Source organism: Notolepis coatsorum (genome assembly GCF_963971535.1).
Source record: "Notolepis coatsorum genome assembly, chromosome: 2".
In the NCBI taxonomy this organism is placed as follows: Eukaryota; Metazoa; Chordata; class Actinopteri; order Aulopiformes; family Paralepididae; genus Notolepis; species Notolepis coatsorum.
In genome coordinates, this window is record NC_140166.1 from 14,912,205 (window position 1) to 14,939,082 (window position 26,878).

At 41.0% G+C, this 26,878-nt stretch overlaps 1 protein-coding gene across 3 annotated transcripts in view; it reads left to right on the plus strand.

The window, feature by feature from the left end:
- cdc14b (cell division cycle 14B) overlaps positions 1–26,878 on the plus strand; it is a 79,161-nt gene that overhangs the window by 38,584 nt on the left and 13,699 nt on the right. For all 3 annotated transcript variants that reach the window (XR_014619435.1, XM_084309302.1, XM_084309303.1), the window contains exons 10-12: positions 915–1,053; positions 3,977–4,142; positions 4,571–4,668. Coding sequence is in view for 2 of the 3 variants with exons in the window: in XM_084309302.1 (XP_084165428.1) it covers positions 915–1,053; positions 3,977–4,142; positions 4,571–4,668 (403 nt within the window). In the remaining variant the exon portion in view is untranslated. The remainder of the gene's footprint in view (positions 1–914; positions 1,054–3,976; positions 4,143–4,570; positions 4,669–26,878) is intronic.

The following is a 26,878-nucleotide window of genomic DNA, read 5'->3' on the forward strand; positions in this document are numbered from 1 at the left end:
GTGGTTATTGTGTTTAGTGGTTATTGAAATCTCTTGATAAGCGCTGACCAAATAAAAACTCAAGTCAGTGTCTAGTCTACAACACCTTGCTTCATACACATTTGCTAGATCAGTAGTTGTTTTTCAAGTCGGGGATCCCACTTTGACAACTGCTGTGCTAGAAGGTAATTAGATTACCGTAAATCCTCTAATAGTGGAGGGTACTCTATTAAAGGACGGGCCTCTTATAATGGTCGAGGGTTTGATGCATGCAGATAAATAAAGGCCGGTCTCCAATATAAGGTCGCAAAAAAAAGTTTTTATTCGTTCGCTATCTATATGGCGTTGGCAGGCGAGGCTGGCGTTGTCCAGTTGACACATTACAGATCATGATGCTATGATAGCGTTAGCTAAAGCTATTGCCTGCATGTTAAATTGATTCAACTCTATTCGACTGAGGAAGTCGAGAAGGTAGGTACCACACGCTAAATCGTCCCCGGACCCCGCAACCTTTAGACAGTTCCAACTTCAGTGTGTGAATTACGTTAATCCCACAATTACTCAACTGCACTCAATATTTAAATACCAATGCTAGTCTAAATAAATGTAGACAGACAATGTACGTATTAAAAAAATTATAATGCAATAAAAGTCTGAAAATGAAGGGATTATGTCCATGAGTGTCATTTTTAGAAATTAAGGCCTGCCTCTTATATAAGCCTCTCTCTAATAAAGGCCTGGTGCTCTTTGCAGCCGAGGTAAATAGAAGACCCGTCCTATATTTGAGGATTTACGGTACGTAGATTACATTGCACAGCCACCTGATTCCGCCATGTTGGCTGTTATTTTAGGTACAAAATCACAAAAAGCAAGGGAGAAATCATCTGAAGGGTAGGGAACAAATTACCCTTCCAACCAATGCCACTGTGTTTCAGCTGGTCTCGGGAGAACCGGCACTCTGATTGGCTGCTACATGATGAAGCACTACCGCCTGACCGCCGCGGAGGCCATCGCATGGATCCGGATCTGCCGACCCGGTTCTGTCATCGGGCCCCAGCAGAACTTTGTTGAGGAGTATGTCTCTAAGTTTCTGAAGCATTTCATCAGTGTCCTGTAGGAACCTCATCAGTGTCCTGTAGGAACCTCATCAGTGTCCTGTAGGAACCTCATCAGTGTCCTGTAGGAACCTCATCAGTGTCCTGTAGGAACCTCATCAGTGTCCTGTAGGAACCTCATCAGTGTCCTGTAGGAACCTCATCAGTGTCCTGTAGGAACCTCATCAGTGTCCTGTAGGAACCTCATCAGTGTCCTGTAGGAACCTCATCAGTGTCCTGTAGGAACCTCATCAGTGTCCTGTAGGAACCTCATCAGTGTCCTGCAGGAACCTCATCAGTGTCCTGCAGGAACCTCATCAGTGTCCTGCAGGAACCTCATCACCGTCGGACCGATATATCTGGACGTTTTTGGCCGTTCTTAAAATATCCATGTTGGATCTAAGCCTGCCGACATCATCACCTTGCACCAGCTCTCGTGGGCAAACCTTTATTAATGCAATAATGATAATATGAGACTAGAGATCGCAAGGAATCTGTTGATGCCAATTACTTCATGCTTGCTCACGTGGAAAGGGAATAAATATAGGGCTCCAGATTTCAGATATTTTGAATTCTGCAATTCCTTTTTATATCCAATTCCTAGTACAATTGTAATTTTAGCAACTGCAAACCTAGTAGCTGTATTCAATCAGCCAAGCTAGCTAGCTAGCTAACATATGGGATGTTTTTCGGACTTTTTGCAACCGGCACTTTGGCGACCCCTAGTGGCTCGGGTGTGCATATTTTGTAATACAAGACAATACACATTTAGTGCTTGAATGCCCAGCACCACTTCAATGTTAACGTTAATATCGCCTAATCTATGTTTTAAATTATGGCTATGTGTCTAATCTGCCCGTCACATTATCAATGACCCATTTCCAGTCAACATTGTCGAAGCGGATTGTTTTTTTATCTGTTCATTTCCGTTTTATATCATTTTGAAAAGCCCTCGTTTTCATGGAAAAAAGAAGAGATTCCATGATAATCGCCCTGTACTGGAATATTCTAGAACGTTGTCATTTTTCGGCCTATTTATGAATCGTTTTCAAATAAACACTAGATTATCGATAGTATATGTGTACGTGTGCACGCTGGTGCCGCACGCTGAAAATCGATTCTCTCAGTTCCTGATCGCTTTTACAGTCAAAACAGCCATGTCACATATAGGGGGAAAGCTTATATCTCCGTGAAAACGGGTCTGATTATCCTAATACTGGTAAAATAGATTCCTTACCTGAGATCAGATGGTATCCAAATGGATTATTCCAATTCCTGATTCCGAAAATCTATCCTTTTATTGATCCACCGCGTATACTGTACAACACATAATCCCCGCTGCTCTGAGGGTCCAGAATGAAGCTGATCGACTCCGGTCACATGCGTGAGAAGTAAAATGTGGAGTCCGGGTTTTTTTTTCTCATGCCTTTTCATTGAGTCCAATCCAAAAGGTTGAATTACCATCTGAGCGCCTGGAGTGGCTGATTTACCAACGGTAGACTCTGTTAATGAAATATGAATTCAGATAGCTAATAAATAAATAAAAAAACGAGAAAAAACGAATATTCTTGTTATGGGCATTCAGCCCGCGGGGGGGTAAACCCGAGAAAACTTGGGTTGGGCATCCAAAGTGTTAACAGGAAGCCAAATGAATTGAAGTCTATGAAACACTGTTTACCAAAATCACTCCTAATCACTCATTTCTGAATGGATCTTTATGAAATACTACCTCTGGACTACTAACTACTACAGAAAAACTTGAGTAACAAGTTTTTCTACAACTCAAGTTCAGACCTATGTAACTCTATTACGTTAGCACTAAAAGTGAATTTCTTTCTGGAATCAGAAACTTCAGAATGTCATCTTTCAAAAGAGACCAGGCTCATGCATGTGCTATAAGTATAACATATGTTTTTTTTTGTTTGCAAAAAAGTATACTGTCCTCAAGTTAAAGTAAAAAAAAAAATTGCCACTTTTCTGCCCGCTTGATAAGAGGTTAGAGTGTGGCTTGCTAGTTCAAAAACGTGTTGTCGATCCCAGTGACAGGGATTTTGAAAACTATGGGGGGGAAAAAGAATAGTTTTGAGAAAAAAAAACTGAGCTGAAGAGGATGGGAGGTTTATACTCTACATCCTGTGAGTCAGACTACTATGACCTTGAACATAGAGACCATTTATTCTGACTACGCTTAATTGAGGTACTGTAGTTGGCATTATCGGTAATGCCTTTGTTCTATTAGCCTAGTAGATGGGTGTGATGTTTTAGTGAATCATGCACTTCACGATAAAAGCATGACATTTGGCACACTGTTAGAAGGTGCCCTAAGAAAGATCTTTGGCTATAGGGCCATCACAGATTTGTGCCCTGGTAGCCATGGCAACCATTTTCCAAAATCGCCGCCACCTGCTGTTATTTCACCAGTAACTCAGGTTCTGGACCACCTGGGATCTTGATTCTGGTGGCTAATCCTACATTTACAAGCGTGAGGAATCGAGTGGTAACATTTATAAAGTGCACGATTTCTCACGTATCAGCTGGACTATATGATCAGTGACTGATGTGTAACATCAACCCATCCATCGACACTCATTGCACACACATCCACATGCACCATATCTTATCTATTTATTTTAGAAGAGATTTTTACTACATCCATACCTCATTTTTGCATTTAGCATTTTTTTAAGTTTGCATTTTGTACCTCATTGTCTGCGTTTTTTCTTCATTGTACTTACCGGTAGGTTGTACTTTTAGTTTGTATATTTGTATAGTGTTGGGACTTCTTTTACTTTTTTTTTAACTGTATGAAGCACACTCTCAGGGGCTCATACATAACCAAGCATTTCACTGTAATGTACTTTATACGTGACAAACAGAACTTGAACTTGCTGGTTTCTCCGCAGCAAGCAGAGCAGTCTGTGGGCGGAGGGAGACGTGTTCCGAGAGAAGGTGCTAAGCGAGCGAGAGAACGGCAAGATGGCCGTCACCAGGATCCTGTCCGGGGTCGATGACATCACCATCAACGGAAGCAACAAGAACAGGACGCCCAACAAAGAGGACGGGGACGTGGTGAGGTTTTAAATTAAGGCGAGAATAGGCCAAAACATTTATTTAATAGATATCACTATGTACATAACTAAGAAAACATTTATTGCAATTTTTCTGAGATTTTATGTTTATATATGCAAAATGGGCAGAAGGGATTGTGGCTTTGTCTTTTTATCATCCCATAAATCAGGAAATACTGTCTACAGTAAAAAAAAATATATATATAATAATAAGAAAAAAGCTATAAATTGACTATAAATCAGTCTATACTATATATCAACAAACTCCTCTGTAAAAAGAAGCAAGGTATAGATAGGAAGAAATCTGGAAAGTATGGTTTGTGTAGGTGCTAGTGAAATGGATATTTCATCTCTTACGTGTACGAAAATTCCTTATGGAAATGGATATATCTCATGAGACACTTTGTTGTTTCTCTGGATGATTCTCAGTATAACGACGACGATGAGAGAGAAGGTCTCACGCAGGGAGACAAACTGCGAGCGCTGAAGAGCAAGAGGCAGGCCAGATCGTCCACAGGGTCCCTGTCGTAAGTACCTCCAGCAGACTACAACTCCTGTCGTGCATCACAGTGACTCTTCAGTGCTGATTCAGGGTCAACCCCCCCCCCCTTCTAATTAGGCAATTAGAAGGCAGAAAATGTCAAACTGTCCCCAGATCAGCCTGTGTGGGCACCTTCACCCTACTCCTATTTCATTCTGGAATAAGAACACCCTCGCATCTCGTCCGGTAGGCTAGAGATACAATTCTTAAATGATAACTGGTGTAATTGTACTTTACTTGTATAAGTTATTGACTGGTGACCTTTAACATACATACACTGTACCTCCTTTCTTACTCTCTGACATACTTAGTTGTCTCAGAGGCGTAGTGCATCATATTATGAGTTTACTAAATGTTTTAACACCCCGTTTTGTCTTTAACTAGTTAACTGACGGGCACATTTTTCAGAAAACGCCTGAAAATTGCATACTCAAAGTAATCTGCAATTTATTATACTTTATACGTATAGCACATACATGAGTCTGGTCTCTTTTGAAAGGAAACATTCAGAATTTTCATCCACAACATGAAGAATCACTCTTGAGTGCTTTTAAAATTTTGAAGTACATTTTTTTTTTTTTTTTACTTTCATTTGAATAATCTTGCAAACAGAGGCCTCTTACAGGTTCCAGCTGATGGGTATGCCCTGGAAACCACAATGGGTCCATAGCCTAAAGCCTTATCTAGTACAGGTCCAAAGTTGATAACAATACCACAGAAAAGGAGTGTTTTACACAACTTTTTATAATGTCATGTCTATTCCTTTTTTCCAAAATGGCCACTTGGAGTCTCCAAATACAAGATTCATTTATTGCCACACAACCAGGTTGGTGGTATTTGTGATCAGTACAGATTGTATTGAAGCGCTACAGTACATAAAACTGGAACATGGATACATTTACCCCCTTCCCAGCAATACAAAAAATAAATGGCCACTTGGAGACCCTATGTCTCCAAACGCTATAACTCTTGAACGCTTCAATGTACAGTCAAAATCTCGGGCTCTAATGAAAGGTTACACATTATTTATAATAACAATAAAAAAATATATATAATAAAGATATATATTATTAAAATTCTTTATTTTATGCGAGCACCTAATACCTTGAGTAGGGTATCAATCGAACAGTGACAATCTTAGCTTTCAAGCAATCTATTGGTTCATTGGCATAAAATCATTGGATCGCCCAAAAAAATTTGGCCAAGTGCTGCGACTGCAAAACGGGACGTATAGGTGCCAGTGCCAGTTAAGATCGGACTATTTATTGCGGCGCCGGGAGAGATGAGTTATTAAGGGGGTAGTTGGATCATCTGCTTTGCTTGTGTCGGGTTTCCTGTGTCAGTTATATGACCCGTCTGCTTTCCCTTAACCATACCATGCCCATCACCCATCCCATGGCACTGTTTACTATGGATGGGTATTATTATGGTTTTTAATAATTGGTATTGAGTACCAGTCCTGATGCCAAGAACCAAGTGAGGAAAGATGCAGAGTGACTTAATTGGCTGCATTTTGAACACGGAAGGCTGTTAGAACTCTCCAATGGAGAAACATGCATTATTTCTCACGCAAGTTTGTCCAATGACCTGAACATATACTGTTCAGTAACATAATGGTTTAGTAAACTCTTCTGTAGTACTGTAGTTTTATTGAAACTGTAGTACTGTTCAATAAAAGTGAGGGATCGGATCATTACTTAAAGGAACACGCCAACATTATGTGAAATGTGCCTAAAAAGGTTTCCCCTCAGTGCATCTCTGCTAGACTCTTAACACTTTCATGGCCAACTAGGGCTGGGCGATATGGCCTAAATATGATATCACGATATTTTCTGACCTTTCGGCGATACACGATACACATCACGATGTTTTTGTTTTTTACCCCAAACAATTCATTATGAGGCTTACCAAGACAGTATTTGAGTTTGCAAGCTAACATTAAAGACAAAATAAAATACCCATGCATTTAGCATTTTTATATTATATATTAGATTTAGATTATTAGATTATATATTGCATATATTTAGCAATGAGATATTATATGATTTAGATATGAAATATGATGAATTGAAAATGGGGGACCCTGATGTAAACAAGACTAAAGTCTTTCTCTGGTCTGCATCCCCTTAACAATTGTATGTATTGAGCTGTACTGTACCCATTCTGCAATATGTTAATAAAGTTTTAAATCAATCAATCAATCAATAGCATTTTAGCATTTTTATGAAACTACTGTATATATGTATGTCTCTAAATGTTTTGATGAATTGAAAATGGAGGACCCTTATGTAAAAAAGCCGAAAGTCTTTTTCTGGTCTTCATCCTCCTGTACTGTATTGTACCCATTCTGCAACCTTTTAATAAAGTTTTCATTCATTCATTCTGACGGAAACATAATAATTTTGATTGACAGTCGAGTCTGCCAATTACGTCACAGCGCTTGCACCCGCCCTGCTGTTCTTAGCACCAATCGGCAAGCGCTATATTAGTTTTTGACTTCCTGAATGTCCTGTGTGCTGAACAACAACAAAGCTACTAACGTTAGCTCCCCGCGGCCGTCGAGTAGGAGACCAGTGCTCCACAGGATGACTAAATGAGGCATAATGATTTTACTACAACGAATGTTATAATAAAAGCCTTTCCATCTGTCTAATTGAAAACTTTATTAACGGACCGCGGAATGGGCATATCTCAGCACGGGCTGAGATATGAACGAGTAACGTGTGGACAGATTGACGCGACACAATCCTCTTGGGCAAAACATCACGATATCCACGATACGTTGAAAAAGTGTATCGTTAATGAACTGTACCCGATATTTATATAATATCGTCATATTGCCCAGCCCTATGGCCAACCATGTATATATACGTTATTGGGCTCCATGCTTAACACTTTGAGTGCCAAAGTGTTATGTCGTTATTTCATGCCGACCGTTGAATGCCGACGACGCTAATTGTCGTTTTTTTTATTTTTATTCGCGATCTGAATTCATATTTCATCAACCGAGTCTCCCGTTGGTACAGCAGCCCCTCTAGGAGCTCCGATGGGAAAATACCGCCCCCTATCGTCTATCCCTGTGTAACTGTAGGCCATTCGATTACACTGGTGGATGTGTGGGGGGGGAGCCTACTGGCTCCACTATGCTGGCGAGCCGTCTGATGAAGAGGGAAGTGATCGCGAGATGGAAAGCAGCCTGGAATGTATATTTACAGCAGCCAATAATCAATCAATAAACGCGATCGATATTTGGAATGGCGATCAGGAATTGGAATAATCTTTTTGGATAACATCTGATCTAAGGTAAGGAGTCTATGTTACCAGTTTTAGGATAATCTGAGCTGTTTTCACTGAGATAACAGCGTGTCCCGTATGTGTGTGTGTGCTGTTGAGGAAATAAGAGAATCGATTTCTCAGCTCGCTTCTATAGCGTGCATAAGTACACATATACTATCGATAATCTAGCGTTTATTTGAAAACGATTCATAAATAGGCCGACAAATGACAACGTGTCTAGTGTATTCGATAAATGCCGTTTATGACGGAATCTTTCTATTTTTCTGAAATTTTCGAGAAAACGATAGCTTTTTGAAAATGCCATAAAAAGGATATGAACCGATTATAAAAAAATATATATATATATATCCGTTTCGACAATGTTGACTGCAAACAAGTCATTGATAAGCGACGGGCAGATTAGACACATAGCCATAATTTAAAACATAGATTATGCGTTTTTAACGCTATCATTGAAGTGGATGCTGGCATCCAAGGACATTAATCAACGTTAATGGCCGGCACTGAAAGTGTTAAAGGGCCAACCACGTATATATACGTTATTGACTCGTTTTTGCTTTTATTCCATTTTAATATCCTACTCAATGTCACAGAGCTGTATGTTGGCTGGAAAATGCCTTTGGTATTCGGAAAAGTGCATTACCGGCCAGATTCTGGTAGTGGCGCTGTCTCGAGAATGGAGTAATCCTTGTTTCAGGCCTGGTGTCCCTTTTCTTTCATTCTGGGTAAATTTTTCTGTTAGCCTGAAGCTATGGCTTCAACCGATCGCCTGGAATACTTTTTGCGATGCCGAATTCAGTATGCAGTAAAGGAATATAGCATCAGCCAATGGACATATCGATCTACCAGATGGCGATCAATAACTGGTAAATTCTTTTAGGAATCCAACCGGCCACAGGTACGAACGATTTGACGTCAATTTCAGCCTTGTTATCATAGCCAACCCCCCGATCAGCGCATGTTGTTGTAATAACGAATGCTGTTATTGGTAATCAATAATCAGAAACAACTTCCCCCGCCCCCAGAAGGTTTATACTGTCAATTGACAATGGACACATAGCAATAACATAAAATATAGATTTAGCTCTACAAACAACCTCACGCACAGTGAAACGTTGTTATGAGAAGCTGGCCTCATAGAGTGAGATTAGACGGATCCCAATGGCCGAGAATGTTTTAAGGGTTTCTTCTCGGTGTGTCTCTACTATACTCTTAAGGGGTTTCTCCTAGGGCTGGGCGATATGACGATATTATATAAATATCGGGTACAGTTCATTAGCGATACACTTTTTTAACGTATCGTGGATATCGTGATGTTTTGCCCAAGAGGATTGTGTCGCGTCAATCTGGTCCACACCCGTTCAAACTTTTGAACAACGCCGCCCCCACACACACACTACTGCATCAAAGTTACTACTTATTATTAACAAAGGCATTAGTTTTGTGGCATTAACGTTATATAGTTACACGTTCAATAACATCAGCGTATTTACCCAAACATAGCAACGTCCGATGACGACATAGATAGCAAGCATTACTGTTCATATCTCAGCCCGTGCTGAGTTGTGCGTGCCCATTCTGCGGTCTGTTAATAAAGTTTTCAATCAGACAGATGTATGGAAAGGCTTTTATTATAACATTCGTTGCAGTAAAATCATTATGCCTCGTTTAGTCATGCTGCGGTGCGCTGGTAATCACTCGTCGGCCGCGGGGAGCTGCTGTTGTTGTTGTTGAGCTCTCGTCAAAATCAATGGAGGACTTTCAGGAAAGTAAAAAACGCATAGCGCTTGCCGATTGGTGCTAAGAACAGCAGGGCGGGTGCAAGCGGTGTGACGTAATTGGCAGACTCGACTGTCAATCAAAATTATTCTGTTGCCGGCTGAATGATTGAATGAATGAAAACGTTATTAACGATTGCAGAATGGGTACAATACAGTACAGCTCAATACAACAACAGTGGACTGGAGGATGAAGACCAGAAAAAGACTTTCGGCTTTTTTACATAAGGGTCCTCCATTTTCAATTCATCAAAACATTTAGAGACATACAAATATACAGTAGTTTCATTAAAATGCTATTGATTGATTGATTGATTGATTGATTGATTGATTGATTGATTGATTTAAAACTTTATTAACATATTGCAGAATGGGTACAGTACAGCTCAATACATACAATTGTTAAGGGGATGCAGACCAGAGAAAGACTTTCGTCTTGAGCAGGGTCCCCCATTTTCAATTAATCATATTTCATATCTAAATCATATAATATCTCATTGCTAAATATATGCAATATATAATCTAATAATCCAATAATCTAAATCTAATATATAATATAAAAATGCTAAATGCATGGGTATTTTATTTTGTCTTTAATGTTAGCTTGCAAACTCAAATACTGTCTTGGTAAGCCTCATAATGAATTGTTTGGGGAAAAAAAGAAAAACATTGTAATGTGTATCGTGTATCGCCGAAAGGTCAGAAAATATCGTGATATCATATTTAGGCCATATCGCCCAGCCCTAGTTTCTCCTCAATGCATCATTACTATACTTGTAAGGGTTTCTCCTCAGTGCATCACTACTAGACTCTTAAGGGTTTCTCCTCTACTAGACTCAAACGGTTCAGATTGTTTTACACAAACCGCTCCGTCCCTACTCCCTAGTGGGCGATGACCTTGCTTATCACCGCCAGATCCTTGGTTCTCGTGTGGATGGAGCTGAGGAAGCTGGGGCTGCCTGTGTGGCTGATGATGGTTGACTGGAACATGTACCCATGTGGCTCTGGCTTCTGTTGTCCCACGCCAGGCAGGCTGTAGTGTACTGCTGCAGCCTCTGGGGGACGGCCTGGCCCATGTGTTGCCTGCCGTTCAAAAGATAGCAGAGAGAGAGGGAGGGAGAGAGAGAGGGAGGACTGATGAGGAAAAGCTGAGAGGAAGTGAGGTTTTGTATGATGGAGGTAAGTGCATGTCACTTCCTTTTTATGGCTGACATCCTCTTCCTGTGTAAATGGTTGGTATGGCTAACGGTACCGATGCTATGCCGATTTGGATGGTATGGCTAAAGGTATATGGTCGCTATGCCGATTGGATGGTATGGCTAACTGTATGTTTGCTATGCCGATGGATGGTATGGCTAATGGTATGGCTGACTCATGATTGTGGTGTTAAGTGGTTTGTAGTTAATGGATGTGCAGTATGATTTGGCACTCGTTAAAAACCAGGTTGCTCTGCTTTGATATCTGCGCTCATCCATGATATCCTCTTGGGCTGCTGTAAACATCTCCTTCAACTCTCAGTGCCAACACACCTGCACTAATGGTGTTCTTCCACTGCACGGTACTGGCTCCACTCTCAGTGCCAACACACCTGCACTAATGGTGTTCTTCCACTGCACGGTACTGGCTCCACTCTCAGTGCCAACACACCTGCACTAATGGTGTTCTTCCACTGCACGGTACTGGCTCCACTCTCAGTGCCAACACACCTGCACTAATGGTGTTCTTCCACTGCACGGTACTGGCTCCACTCTCAGTGCCAACACACCTGCACTAATGGTGTTCTTCCACTGCACGGTACTGGCTCCACTCTCAGTGCCAACACACCTGCACTAATGGTGTTCTTCCACTGCACGGTACTGGCTCCACTCTCAGTGCCAACTAGGGGTGGGAATCGCCAGAGACCTCACGATACGATACTATCGCGATACTTGCGTCACGATACGATAGTATCGCGATACTTAATATATATCGCAATACGTTGAGTATTGCGGGGGGGGGGGGGGGGGAATATTTTTTATGACCTTTTTTCAACTGCAAAGTAAAACTGTCAACATGTTTTATCTAATAAAATAAAGTTCAGTCTGTTCATCTCACTTCAATCATTTTTATTGCAGAACATGGTATTTTCTCAAGCAGACAGATGTAAACACTGTAATCTGTGTTGCATGTACCCGACAAACTGAACTGTTTGTATTCCAGTCATATTCCAACCTAACTGAATGCACGTGTGTGTGTGTGGACTACTGTACTATTACAGGTATTGAAATTAACAATGCAACTTACTTATAAAAAAAAAAAACATATTTTTGTATGAATAATTAAATATCGATACTTGGCGTCCCTGTATCGCCACGCAAAGTATCGCGATACTACTACGTATCGATTTTTTCCCCCACCCCTAGTGCCAACACACCTGCACTAATGGTGCTCTTCCACTGCACGGTTACCGGCTCTACTCGACTCAACCTTTTTCTATTGGGCAAAAGTTGTGGATGGTACCTGGTACTTCTTTTGGTATCCTCTCCGTCGAGGTGGTGAGCCGAGGTGGTGAGCCGAGGTGGTGAGCCGAGGTGGTGCCAGAAGGTGACGTGAGAACACAGCAGATCACGGATCATGGTCAGAAAGAATCATCTCTTTATCAACTAGGAAATGCGCTCCCGTGAAAATCATATTAGAAGTTGATGAATCTAGTGATCTGTGCACAAGCGCAGATTGTGTAGCTAAGCAGGGCTGTACTTATATGTGAAGTATTTCCAATGTTTGCAATTTGGCACAACAAGACCGCTGCTCTGGACAGACTGACTTGGTGGCGTAATGGGCAATAAATGTAAACATTAAATACTTAACCTGCAAACGCAAGACTGCTCTGACGGCACAATATGGATGTAACTAAGATTCATTGGCGGATTTTTTTTTTAATGCATGTATATCAACAACAATATGAGCTTCACTACAACGGCACCATCGTCTTCTGATCAACCAGGAAATGCGCTCACGTGAAAACCATATTAGAAGTTGATAAATCTAGTGATCTATGCACAAACCCTTTTCTTTTTCTTCCAGCGAATATTCTGTTGTAAGCTAAGCAGGGTTGTACTTAGAGGTGAAGTATTTCCAATGTTCACTATTTGGCAGAACGAGACTGCTGCTCTGGCCAAACTCGCTACACTATTCTACACGACTGTGACCTAATTGACAATAATGGCAAACATTAAATACTTAGCCTGCAAACATAAGACTGTTCTGGCACAATATTGATGTATCTAGAGATTCACTGGGGGGGAAATATGCATGTATATCGACGACAATATGAGGTTCATTATGGCCTGAAATGGGTGAGAGAGCTGTAGACCAGAAGAAGCAGACGGGCCGACCAATGAAATGAGTTCAGGGTGTGGGGGTCCCATCTGCGGTGGGTGAGACTCGCACATGCTCCACGAGAGGCAGCCAGATGGATATCATTCCACACAGGTTCAGTTCTATGGGGCTAAATACATTTTTGTATTTATGGAACCAATTACCTACCTCTTGCAAAACAATAGCTACGGAAAGAAGCTTTAAGACTGCTTTGAAAAAGTGGTTAGCGTCTGCCTCTTATTTGATTCTCATAGGAGCTAGGAAAGATGGGATGAGTTGTTAAAACTGATGTGTAATGTGTGTTTACAGATGGATCTTTGATTTTATTATTAAATGGATTGACTAAAGGGAATGCTGTAGATCACAGGTCGGCAATTGGCGGCCTGTGGGCCGAAATTGGCCCGCCAGCAATAATATCTGCCCTACATTTTTTTTTATATATCAGACCAACTAGGCTAGGCTATATGTTAGCTATAATGTCCAAATCGAGAAACTACCACCACCTAAAGAATGCTTATTATACGTTGTTTTATCCATGTTGAGAGTGAATAACAGGTAGGCAGCAAGGTGCAATGTAGTGCTTGCTCAACATGAAAAAAGTCTGTGGACAGCGCCTGGTACTGAAATAACAAACGAGCCACACCACACATTTTAAACATTTAACATGAAAATTTAAACATCAGTTCAGTAAGTCATTCAAACTTTATCTTTACTTATATATGACTGTGACGGCACCACACATGTGAACAGTAACAATGCAATTACCGTACTTTTCGCACTATAAGCCGCACCTGAATATAAGCCGCAGCAGCTAAATTGAATGATGTGTACATATATAAGCCGCACTGGACTATAAGCCGCAGGTGTTTTAATGTTTAATTACCATATGTAATTAGCATTGGGACACAATACTGTCGGACAAATAACAAGAATTAACTCATTTACAAGTTGTATTAAGTTTAGCAAATAAGGGAACAGATCAATAACATTTCAATGCAGTCAAAAAAAGCAATATTTTGATTTTGGGTTTGGTCACGTCGAGTCACATATAAGCCGCACCGTTATATAAGCCGCAGGGTCGAAAAATGGGGGAAAAAGCCGCGGCTTATAGTCCGAAAAGTACGGTAAACTGAAGTCAAATTTGAGCAAAAAAAGCTGAATCTGCTTCAAGAAGATGCGCTACATTAGGTATATAAGGAATTACAACAAGACATTTATTAACTAAATAAAAAATACTATTAGGCTTTTAACCCTCTAACGCCGGGCGCAACAGTAGACATGTTTTGTAAAACATTAAATATCTTTGGATTTGTTTGTGATAAAGACTTGCTTTATTGTATCGGAATCGATTGTCATCTCAAAATTTAGTGCATCTCTCGGAGAATGCGCGGATGTAAAGCATAGAATCTTGAAATATCTAGATTGGTTGTTGTTTTCTCTGGACTGCATCTAATCCGCTGTATCTATCAATTTATCATAGGGCTGGGTGATATGGCCAAAAATGATATCGTGATAACGATATCGATAACAATATCATATCACTCGATGAAAAAAAATCGAATATATAAAAAAATAAATATATCGAATATATAAAAAAATAAATATATATATATATAATTTTTTTACAACAGATGTATGTTTATTTTGCAGCAATTCTTTGTCGTTGCCGCCATCTTTAGTGTTACATCCCCTCACACTCCAGTTCTCAGGCTGCAGCTGGTTTGAAAGCGAAAGTACCGTACTTTTCGCACTATAAGCCGCACCTGACTATAAGCCGCAGCAGCTAAATTGAATGATGTGTACATATATAAGCCGCACTGGACTATAAGCCGCAGGTGTTTTAATGTTTAATTACCATATGTAAGGGTTCGTGCACAGAGGGGATTGTCACAATACTGTCGGACAAATAACAAGAATTAACTCATTTACAAGTTGTATTAAGTTTAGCAAATAAGGGAACAGATAAATAACATTTCAATGCAGTAAAAAAATCTATATTTTCGGGTTTGGTCCACATATAAGCCGCACAGTTATATAAGCCGCAGGGTCGAAAAATGGGGGAAAAAGCCGCGGCTTATAGTCCGAAAAGTACGGTAAACCGGCTTCTCTGCTGGCTGTGGCTCAGAACAGTTCTGGCTCTGCTAGTTTCTTTTCTATCTTTTGGCGCTTTTTTGGTGGACAAACCACCGCACATGTGCACCGTGACTCGCGACTGGAGACTAGCTCTGCTAGCACAAAATAATAATAATAATGGATTGGATTTATATAGCGCTCTTCTCTGACTCAGAGCGCTTCACAGAGTCCATTATTCGTTCATACACAGTCATACCGGTGGTGGTAAGCTACAATTGCAGCCAGAGCTGCCCTGAGGCAGACTCACGGAAGCGTGGCGAATAATCATCGCCTACGGCCCCTCCGACCACCACCAACATTCATTCACATGCATACACATTCATACGAGGCAAGTAGGTTAAGTGTCTTGCCCAAGGACACAACGGCAATGGGATGGACATGGGCTTGAGCGGGATTCGAACCACCAACCCTTCGATCATTGGACGCCCCGCTCTACCCCTGAGCCATAGCCGCACACATAGCCTACTGTGTACAGACGGTTTCAAACTGTATTTTAAATTAGAAAGCAAAAAAAATAAAAGGGAAAAATAAATCTCAATTTGGTCAGTATTGTCATTTGGACAAGCAAAGCCATTACTTTAACCCATTCATTGCCAGAGCTTATATCCATCCTTGTAGCCTCTCTGCCAGCTCTATTTGTCTATGGAGATGTTCACCTTCTTTGCAGGGCTATAACTTTTTAAATTGTATTGCTAAATTGACATTACTATGGCCCATTCAACATCAATTATCTATCGTTCAGGATGTAGGAACGTTTTACTTTTTCATTCACACATTCATACAATAATACGGTCTAGAGCAGCGGTTCCCAAACTTTTTTGGCCGTGCACCCCCTGTCACCTCCCGACCTAGCTCGCGCACCCCCCAATGGGTTTCTGTTAGAAAAAATTGTTGCTGGTCTCCGTGCACAGATTTATTTTTTATTTTATCTCTTCCCACGGTGACTATGGATAGGGAATTTCTTTATTTAATTAAAATGTTCACGACAATACTCTGCCAGCATGTTTAATATCCATAATACTAAAGGTTTGACTAAGATTTGTATGAAATTTTACCACCATTAGCCTTTTCATGTCACGCACCACCTAGAGGGCGCTCGCGCACCACAAGGGGTGCGCGCACCACAGTTTGGGAACCACTGGTCTAGAGTATAAATATGTTATCGTTTTCTGCAGTATTTCATAGAACGTGAGATATAGCCATAAATGCATATATTAGATCATCAAATGCAGTTTGATACCGATCGACGCCAGATTAAAAATGTCAACTGTACACTGTCCTAGACGTGTTGACTGATCATCTGCGGGGGGGGGGGGGGTCGTTTATAATTCAATGACCAACGTTAAATGATTTATGTAGTATGGGTGATATATAGATCAGAGCAGTTTGTATCGAAAATGGTAAAGAAAAACGCTGAAACTCTCCTTCCACTTAATGCCCCTGCAAAAAATATACTCCTTCCAGAAGAAATACCAATGGTTAAACACTTTAGATGTTTGGGAGTTGAAGTATTCCCTACTATAAGCCAAACGGTCAAGTACAATTACATAAAAATCCAAAATAAGATCATATACGACTTTGTCAGGTGGTCAAAACTTAAAAACTCAGTACAGGCACGGGTATCAATAGTTAAGATGGATGTCCTACCTAGAATCAACTTCATTAGCTCAATGCTACCGTTACCCCCTCCAGATGGTTACTGGAAAAAATTACACTCTACCGCATACAAATTTATTTGGAATAACAAACCACCACGTATAAAAAGATCCACCGCACAGAGAAACAAAGCCCACGGAGGTTTGGCATTTCCAGATTTTTACCACTATTTTAAGGCGTACACTTTAAGACCACTGACAACCTGGTTTGATCCCCAAGCATCAGTATCCTGGAGAAATTTAGAAGTAAATATAGTAGCACCACATAGACTGCAGGACATAGTATACACCAAATTATCAATTAAGCAATGCGAATTGAAATTTGGCCCCATTATTACTCATGCGATCCGGATATCCGTATATCTCGTATAATACATTTATTTAAATGGTGATTTCATTGGATGTGTACTGTTAATTAATGCTTGTATATCAAATTTTATGTTTATGTGTATGTTTAAAAAAAAAAATTATATATATAAAACGCTGAAACTCACCCCAGTCTCCTCTTACCGTTGGGTGATGAGCGTGGAGCAAAAAGATCGCTATTATGGGATGTTGATCTAGGTCAGGGGTCGGCAATTAGGTTTGCCCACGGGCCAAATTTTCCCCAAGCCATTGTGTGGCGGGCCAATGATAATGACATTTTTTTAACTGTCAAAATAAACGACATATACATGTTTGCACTGTCTTTTTTCTATTATAAAGTGCCTCTCACACAGTGCATAACACATTGTTATGTACTAGAGGCCTGATCACTCCTGTGTCACCGGGCATGCAGGTGAGGCCTGCCAATTAGCCAATTAGTGCTGATTGGTTACCTGCTGGGAGCTTTAAAGGCAGACCTAGTAACACACATGCAGTGTCTGTGCTTGGAGAAAGAGCTGTTAGGTTCTTCAGTCCTTGTCCGTTGGGTTTGCACTAGTACCTTAGTTACATTTACCTTAATAGTTCCTTGAGTTAGTAGCACTTTGAGTTAGAGCACGGGGTTTTGGTGTTGGTTTGCACATAGGTTGCGTGCCCCTGAGCCAGGGTCGTAACACACATGAACAGATCAGTCATTTGATTTTAATGCAGGTGCTCGCATTATAAATCGAATGTATTATTATTAGTATAACACATGAACAGATCAGTAGGGTGCATTTGATTTGAAGCACCACGGCGGGTGTATTATACATTGAATGTATTATTATTATTATTATTATTATTATTATTATTATTATTATTATTATTATTATTATTATAACACATGAACAGATCAGTAGGGTGCATTTGATTTGAAGCACCACAGCGGGTGTATTATACACATCGAATGTACAACTCACCATAATACAGGCAGACCTGGGCTCATTGTTTCTGCTTCGGTCCTCCAAAATCCATGCTAATGTTTGAAATATGTCAAATGTCCACTCGCGTTGAATGCCCACCCATGTCCACCCAACTTGAACACAGTTGCTTGCTTCATTGAACCCATTCTGCAATCGGTTAATAAAGTTTTCAATCAATCAGCCTCGTGTTGCCATGTGAACACGCATGAGACACCGGTTGCGATAAACCCGTATTTTAAATATGACTCCTCGTTTTGTTTGTCTTGGAAGTCGTAGTTTCCTCTTCTGGCTCTTGGTATTTCCTCTTTGCAAGAAGCTACCTAAAGATGTTTGTTTTGTTTTTACTAAATTTAACTAACGTGGTTTAGTTGAATTAAATTAGCTGACGCACGCCCTGGGGGATCACTGCACCGGAAAAGAGAAACTATAAGAATTTCCCATTGGTTCTCCGAGTCCATGTGATAATTTCTAGCATTTCAATTGGCTATAGTGACAATTGCTCACAATGTTTCCTTCCACCTATGTATGCGAGTCGTCCTTTTCATCAATGAATGCGATAAAGACATCTCAGAGGAACCGACTGACGCATAAAAGCCTTGAGAACTGCCTGCGGATTAAAGTGACGTCCATATCACCAGATATCCAGCGAATAGTGACCGACGGGAGATGCCACTTTTCACACTAAACTAAAGTGAATACTAAGCCTGCTATTGCCAAATTGTTTAAAGTTTAATTGCATTGTTTTTTTGCAATGTTTTTAATTGCATTACTGTTTAATGCCAAATTGTATTTTTCATTTAATTCAAATACCTATAGCGCCGTCATTTCAGGAGCTTCTTCAAGCACTCTTTTTCTTTAAAGTTAATTGCATTGTTTTTAATTTCATTACTGTTCACATGCTGGTCGGCCGTATTACTTCCGGGCACTGGCTATAGGTCCCGGGACTCGATCTCGACACACTACATAGCGATCGATTGCCAATAACTCGATAAACAACATGATTTGGACGTATATACCATTATACAAGCTGGAGATGGACCGGGTAAATCGACATCCCATAATGGTAAAATGTACTCTACGATGATCGCCCAACGGCGCGCGGAGACTGGGGTGAGTTTTAGCGTGTAAAATTACCGTCTTCGATACTAACTGCTATTATCAACATTTTACCCACATTAGATGATTGGTATAACGCTGCCCACGGAATTATAAACGCCCCCTAGCCCATCCGGTCAACATCAGATGACGTGTAGTAACTTCTAGAAGTACGTCTAGTTGGAATTTTTTATATCGCGCTGATTGCCATAAAACTGTATTGCATCATCAATATAATGTATTTGGGGCTATAGATCACGTTCTGGAGAAAGCTGCAGAAAGAGATGAAAACATACTTATACATTAGACCATACTTTACTATGAATATGTGAATGAAAAAGTTTAACGTTGCTACACAATGAACAATACATATAGGACTTTGAATGGGCCCTAATAATGGCAATGTAGCAATAGAATTAAAAAAGTTATAGCCCTGCAAAGAAGGGGATTTTCTCTATAGACAAATAGAGCCGGCAACCTACGGTTGATAATGAATTTAACCCATGGCAGCCAAAGTTTTAATATAATATAAATATAAATATCATAATAATAATAAAAAATAAAAAAATGATTAAAATAAAATAAATATCATATTCTCAAAATAAACTGACGGGCCAGAAATTATTGCTGGCGGGCCAATTTCGGCCCGCGGGCCGCCTATTGCCGATCCCTGATCTAGGTGATCCAGTTCCGGTTTGTATAATACTAATACACGTCCAATCATGTTGTTTATTGAGTTATGGCAACGGATCGATATGCACGGTGTCTGGATAGAGTCCCGCGAGCGATAGCGAGTGGCCGGACAGAATAGGGGACGGACTAAGCACTTCCGGTTTTGGCAACTCGCCGATCGGCCACCAGGTGGCAGGTGGCGGTATTGAAGCGTTACAGAGTTGAGCGGAGTCCTACAACACCAGCAAAGACTCCGTGGGTGAAATGTGAATACCATGACGAAAATATGAAATATTGATCTCAAAGACGCCGTAACCCGTCATTGGCAGATTACGCATGGCGAGGAAAGACGTGTAAACACGTCATCGGCGGAGAAAGGGTTAAGTTGCAGGCAAGAAAGACAAGTCTGTCCACTGTCTCTGGTTTTAAAACTGCCCTGTTGCAGGTCAGAAGAAGAAAAAAAAACGATAATTATCGTTATATCGCCCAGCCCTAATTTATCATATCTATGTCTGTCACTATAGCCAATGGAAATGCTAGAAATGGTCACATGGACTGGGAGAACCAATGGAAAATTCCTATTCTTTCTCAATAGTCCAGTGCGCTCCACAGAAAGGGCCGTCAGATAGACACATTGGTTGCGCGTAATGTAAGATAGGCCGATAAGAGAGGCGCTTGTCTCTGGTTTTATAATAAAATGGCAAACAGACAAAGGTATAATGTTCAGTGCAAATGTGTATGTCGTTTACAGTTTATTAGGCCACCTATGCAGCTCGTTTATTTTGTCCATTATCTGCCTCTGCCACAAATGTATGTCTTAGTTATAAGGTGGTCTGTCACAGAGTTAAAATGTTTTCACTATCAATATATTAAATGTAGCCATTGTTTTTGTTTCCGGTTCCCCATACAATGGCTTGGAAAAAATTTGACCCTCGGCCAAACTTAATTGCCTACCCCTGCTGTAGATTAATTGAATTTGATTGTGTGGCTTTGACTTGTTTAATGTAGTTGTATTTGGGCTTCAAAGTAGCTATACTGTTTCTGCCAGCCAACTGCCCACCATACCCCCTACCCCCAGAGGTCCACAATGGATATAAGCCTTTTGGCTTTATTGTGTTTTTAACCTCGATGATTTTTTAAATGTATGTATTCCTGCTCTGCAGTTTTATATGTATCTTTTATGAATGATCAAATCAATTCAATCAATCAAACGGAAGTACCTGGTACCAAAAGCGAGAAGTGGAGTTGAGCCGGGACTGTGCGTTCAGCCCTTGGGTTACCAACAAGTCGACACAGAGTGCTCAACAAATCGCTGTTCTGTGCCACAATGTTGAGTAATTGAGAATCAATATGTGGAACCTAGTGATGCATGATATAATATCGGTCGATATGGCCGTTTTTTTACACGTCGGTATCGGTCCGATATCAAGATAGGGCCGATATGAACCGATATAAAAAAAATTAAATAAAGATTTTATTTAATTTTTTATTTTTTACTTGTTTTGACCTTAAATAGTTTCAAAATATCAGTCATTTCTGAAAATAAGTTACAAAAGTACAAAAGAAAATGCGTTTTGGAAAATAGCATTTACATATACAGAGATATCGACATCGGTAAATATCGGTATCGGCCATAACAGCAATATTAATATCGGTTATCGGTATCGGCCACAATTTTCACATCGGTGCATCACTAGTGGAACCATATAGACCTGTTTGCTGTTTACAAACATACCGTGTTCGAGCCAATCGCCAATACCAACCGAGTCACGTGACTAAGTTGCCTCGGACCTGTGCGAGCTGCTGCGCTAAAAGAAGTACAACGAGGCTCTGGAGAAACCATGACACTCCCCTCACTAAAAGTACAGTACAATGAGAAACCATGGCACTCCCCTCACTAAAAGTACAGTACAATGAGAAACCATGGCACTCGCCTCACTAAAAGTACAGTACAATGAGAAACCATGGCACTCCCCTCACTAAAAGTACAGTACAATGAGAAACCATGGCACTCCCCTCACTAAAAGTACAGTACAATGAGAAACCATGGCACTCTCCTCACTAAAAGTACAGTACAATGAGAAACCATGGCACTCTCCTCACTAAAAGTACAGTACAATGAGAAACCATGGCACTCTCCTCACTAAAAGTACAGTACAATGAGAAACCATGGCACTCTCCTCACTAAAAGTACAGTACAATGAGAAACCATGACACTCTCCTGACTAAAGGTTGTTTAAAATGAAAACAGCTGGATGTCATTTTGCCAAATCAGCATGGCTGTGACGTGAGTGTCTTTCACCTTTTTACATAGTATCTAGCTTTGGCATGGATTGATTGTTTAGATCGCTAGCATGGCTAACAAATGCAAATATATTGTAGTCTGCCCCGTTGTTCTGACCAGGATTACATTCCTTTCTGCTCCGGTGATGCGCGCACACTGAGAGTCTGCTCTATACAGCAAACGGGTCTATGGAAACGATACAGAAGAGAGAAGCCGGTCTTTGCTCTCAGCTGTGATCTCTGCTATGGCTATGCTACGTGTGGTTTCTCAAAGTAGCTAGAATTCTCTTTTTAAGTTTATGGCTTGGCTTCATGTGGATTGGGATGAAGAATACTTTACGTCCTAGTTTTCTCGGTTCTTGATTTGTGGAGGACATGGATAGCAGGCCCAGACTTTGTAATAAACGGTGGTTGTAGCCGAGATGGTGGGAGTCTAAACACTTCTAACCACTATAGACCTAATGACCTCACAAGCCCAAACCTCTCGACTCTCACGCTGAACCTGGCTGTCTGACCCTGCTGTTTTTATTTCATTACACGATACGCTGGATTGCATTCAGAGCAGCAGAGGACATCGGAATGAAGATTGTAACCGAATGCATGTTTTGAACTCTTTAACCCTCATGGGTTGGCAGCATGGCAGCAAGCATGCCTGTTCGGGCCTCTGTCTCTGTGTGTGTTGTGTAACATGTAATTATTTGGCTGGATTCAACGTTAATTGCCTGTTTTTTCCCCCCACATTGTCTTGGTGACTGAACTGTGTTTTGTTTGTCTGCATCACCTGAGCCTTGCTCTTCCCATTGGAGTAGTAAATAATGGAAGCTTTGTTCTTCCTGTGCGCAAAGTCTCAATGCAGTGGGTAAAGGAAAGCTGTGGGTTAGATGGGTTTTCTGAAAGTTCTCATGCGTAAATATCTCGTCTGAGTAAGAACTCATTCTCAAAATTAAATTAAAATGTATTATACAGCACACTTGCAGTACTACGAAAAGAAGTTTGGGTCATAGTGCTAATCGGATGCATGTACAGAGATGAGTTATATTGCAGGTGTAAATGGGCATATAGAAAGTGAACGAACGAGGGCGGCTAGGTGGTGCAGTGGGCAAGGCGCTCACCACCAATGCAGGAGACGCTGGGTTCGAGCCCAGCTCCGCATTGCTATCAGCTTGGCTGGTCGTTCATACTAATACAATTGGCTGTATTAGGGGGTGGGGATCGGACGTTGTGGACAGCGACTCCTACAGGTCGGTTGGTGCGCCTGCGCAGCAGAATCAGGAAGCGACGGGGGCGGCGTGGCCTCCAAACGCAGACCCCCGACGCTGAGAGATCGCGCTGTGCAGGTGAAAAGATGCGACTGCTGCTTCCTCGAGTACCGGACGGGACACGTGCAATGTATGGCTTCGTCCACATTGCAGCCGGCTTGTGGGAGGCGTGGCCTAACAGCGTTCGAGACAGGGGAGGGTAGAATTGGACGATACGAAATTGGGATGGGAGAAAAATTGAAAATGGGAGAAAAAGTTGATTAAAAAAAAGTGAACGAAGATTGGACTATTTTTACAAGCTATTACTTCTGCTGACGTAGTGGTCAAATAATTGTTTTTAATTGAATAGAAAATATCAGATTCCATGTGATTTGTCCCATTTACACAGCTCTTTCTGTGTCCATTCTAAATGTACTCTGGCTTAAAGGGGACATGTGGGTTTAGCCTCTAGTCTTGATTTGGATGTATGGATTTGTCTCGCATGGTGTTTACAGGAGCCGGGGGAACTGACATGGATACTCCTTGCCACTTGGCCGGGGTTTAAAGTCTTCAGATTAACGAGCTTAAACATAAAAATCACAATTATTGCCGTTTGTGGTGTTGTTCCAGGAGGATGAACTGGCTTTGATTAATCAATTAGCTGTGCATTTTGGAGCCAGGAACACTGCCTACCTAATGTGCTGCCCAGACAGGGAAGGAAATAATTAATTAGAAATGTGGTGTGTTTTTTTAAGCTACAACCTTGTTTAATACAAGTGAGTCACTTTTATTTATACAGCACATTTAAAAACAACAAGTTGAGCCAAAGTGCTTTCAAGTCATTGCAACAGAATACTTGGCAATAACAAAGAACAAAACTACACGGCAGTGCAATATAACATGTGATGACAAAACGGTACCAAGTCAATGGAATACAGTACAGATATACAATAGAATAAGATGAGATGGGAATAAACGAGGCCACCTCAAACTGCACTAAAGGGAAAAGAGGAGAGAGGTTCTGGGGGAAATGTATTAGATTTAGTTTCTTAACATGCTTCGTTACATGTTCCACATATTTGAGGAAGTTGTATCAAATTGTTACTAATGTGTCCCCCTTTTAACACTTTGGCTGCCATGGGTTAAATTAATGATATACCATAGATTGCCAGCGCTATTTGTCTATGGAGAAAGTCCCCTTCTTTGCAGGGCTATAACTTTTTAAATTCTATTGCTACATTGCCATTATTAGGGCCCATTCAAAGTCCTATATGTATTGTTCATTGTGTAGCAACGTTAAACTTTTTCATTCACATATTCATAGTAAAGTATGGTCTAATGTATAAGTATGTTTTCATCTCTTTCTGCAGCTTTCTCCAGAACGTGATATATAGCCCCAAATGCATTATATTGATGATGAAATACAGTTTGATGGCAATCCGCGCGATATAAAAAATTCCAACTAGACGTACTTCTAGAAGTTACTACACGTCATCTGATGTTGACCGGATGGGCGAGGGGGCGTTTATAATTCCGTGGGCAGCGTTATACCAATCATCTAATGTGGGTCAAATGTTGATAATATCAGTTATTATCGAAGACGGTAACGTTACACGCTGAAACTCACCCCAGTGTCCGCGCGCCGTTGGGCGATCATCGTCGAGTAGAAATTTTATCATTATGGGATATATTATTACCCGGTCCATCTCCAGCTTGTATAATGGTATATACGTCCAAATCATGTTGTTTATCGAGTTATTGGCAATCGATCGCTATGTAGAGTGACGAGCTAGAGTGCCGGAACCTATCCCGAGTGGCCGGAAGCAATACGGACATCTAGCACAACCTCCACTGTGCTTCCTGTTAAGCGGTTGCGCGATCGGCCACCAGATGGCGCTCCTGAACCGCCAGAGAGCTCAGTGGGTCCTGCTGGTGGTTCTCAGGCCAGCGGAGGGACATTATGGATCAGATCGCAGATTTTTGAAATATTGATATAAAGACGACGTACAGCGTCCCCCGGCAACTTTAGCATCGCCAGCAAAGACGTTGTAAATCGTTTTTAGGCAGTCAAAGTGTTAATGAAGTTACTTACCACAGATTGTCCATTGACTGTATTCCAGTAAGTATTTTCAGACAACAAAAAACAAAGTCTCTGGTTTCCCTTGTGATGAGCAGGGAGGTGGTCCGGTGACATTGTTGGGGATTTATTTTTGTCTGGAAAATACTTACTGGCTTTGCCCAGGATATTCAAACAAGATGGTGCTGAGGCCTGAGCCGCACCGTGGGGGTGGTCCGGAGGGGGGCTGTGTCCAACAGAAAATGTAAAAAAGAAAAATAATAAATAAGAGCCATTTTCTGCAACTTGGAAAGACACATTTTCAATAGAATAGCAAACACAAGGGTTCCAAATAGGTTATTTATTTAAGTACAATATATAAGGTTGAATATAATAGTTTTAACGCCGATTTTGAAAACGCACGCATGCACATTGCGCACACACACATGTCATAGTGGCGCTGCACCCCTATAGCCTTGTTTAAGGGAAGCCCTCTGTGCTCCGTAACTAACTTGGAAGCCTGTGTACACGGTCAGAAAGAATGGACATGGTTTTAATCTGTTTAAAATCTTGATTGCCAAATGAATGGAGCCCTGTCACGACGGGAGATCCGGCAGCGTAGAACTGTTCAGTCACCGCGGCTACAACAGCTGTTCGGTCCTACAGATGCCATAACATGCATTTCAGTAGTAACCTTTAGTGGGGTTGGGCTACATGCAGGTGGATACTGCACACCACGCCGTTAGCAACACGTGGATATCGCTGCCTCGTCGCAGTGACTCGCACCACAGAAGCTCGCTGTCACGAGTCTGAGATCTGAGGCTCCGTGGGAGGCGTTTGATTTGGCGAGAGACTTATGAATTGTTCCCTAATGGGGCATGCATTCCCAGAATACCTTGCGGTCCAGCACTCATGCGCGCGACGGTCATGGACCCTCTTTGTGATCGTAACGTTACTAGAGTCACCAGAGGTGGAGTTGTGGTTCAGCGGGGACCAAAGAATCCATTGCTAATTCAAATTGTATTTGATAAAAACGATAATAAAGTTTTGCCTTCAATGCATTTAGCTGAAATTATGAGGAACACATTATCAATTATTTGTTAATTATAGGTGGCTCATGTTTTTTTTTTGTATTATTATTATTTTTTTATCAAAGAGTTGTTGGCAGTCTGGCAACTATGCTCTTGAGGGTTCATCCCTCTGTGTAGGACTATATAGTGGACCTATTGGATGATTATTTGACTATGAGATGTTCATATTTTCAGATGGGCCATAAGTTAGCAATTATCTAACGGTCTAGTACAATC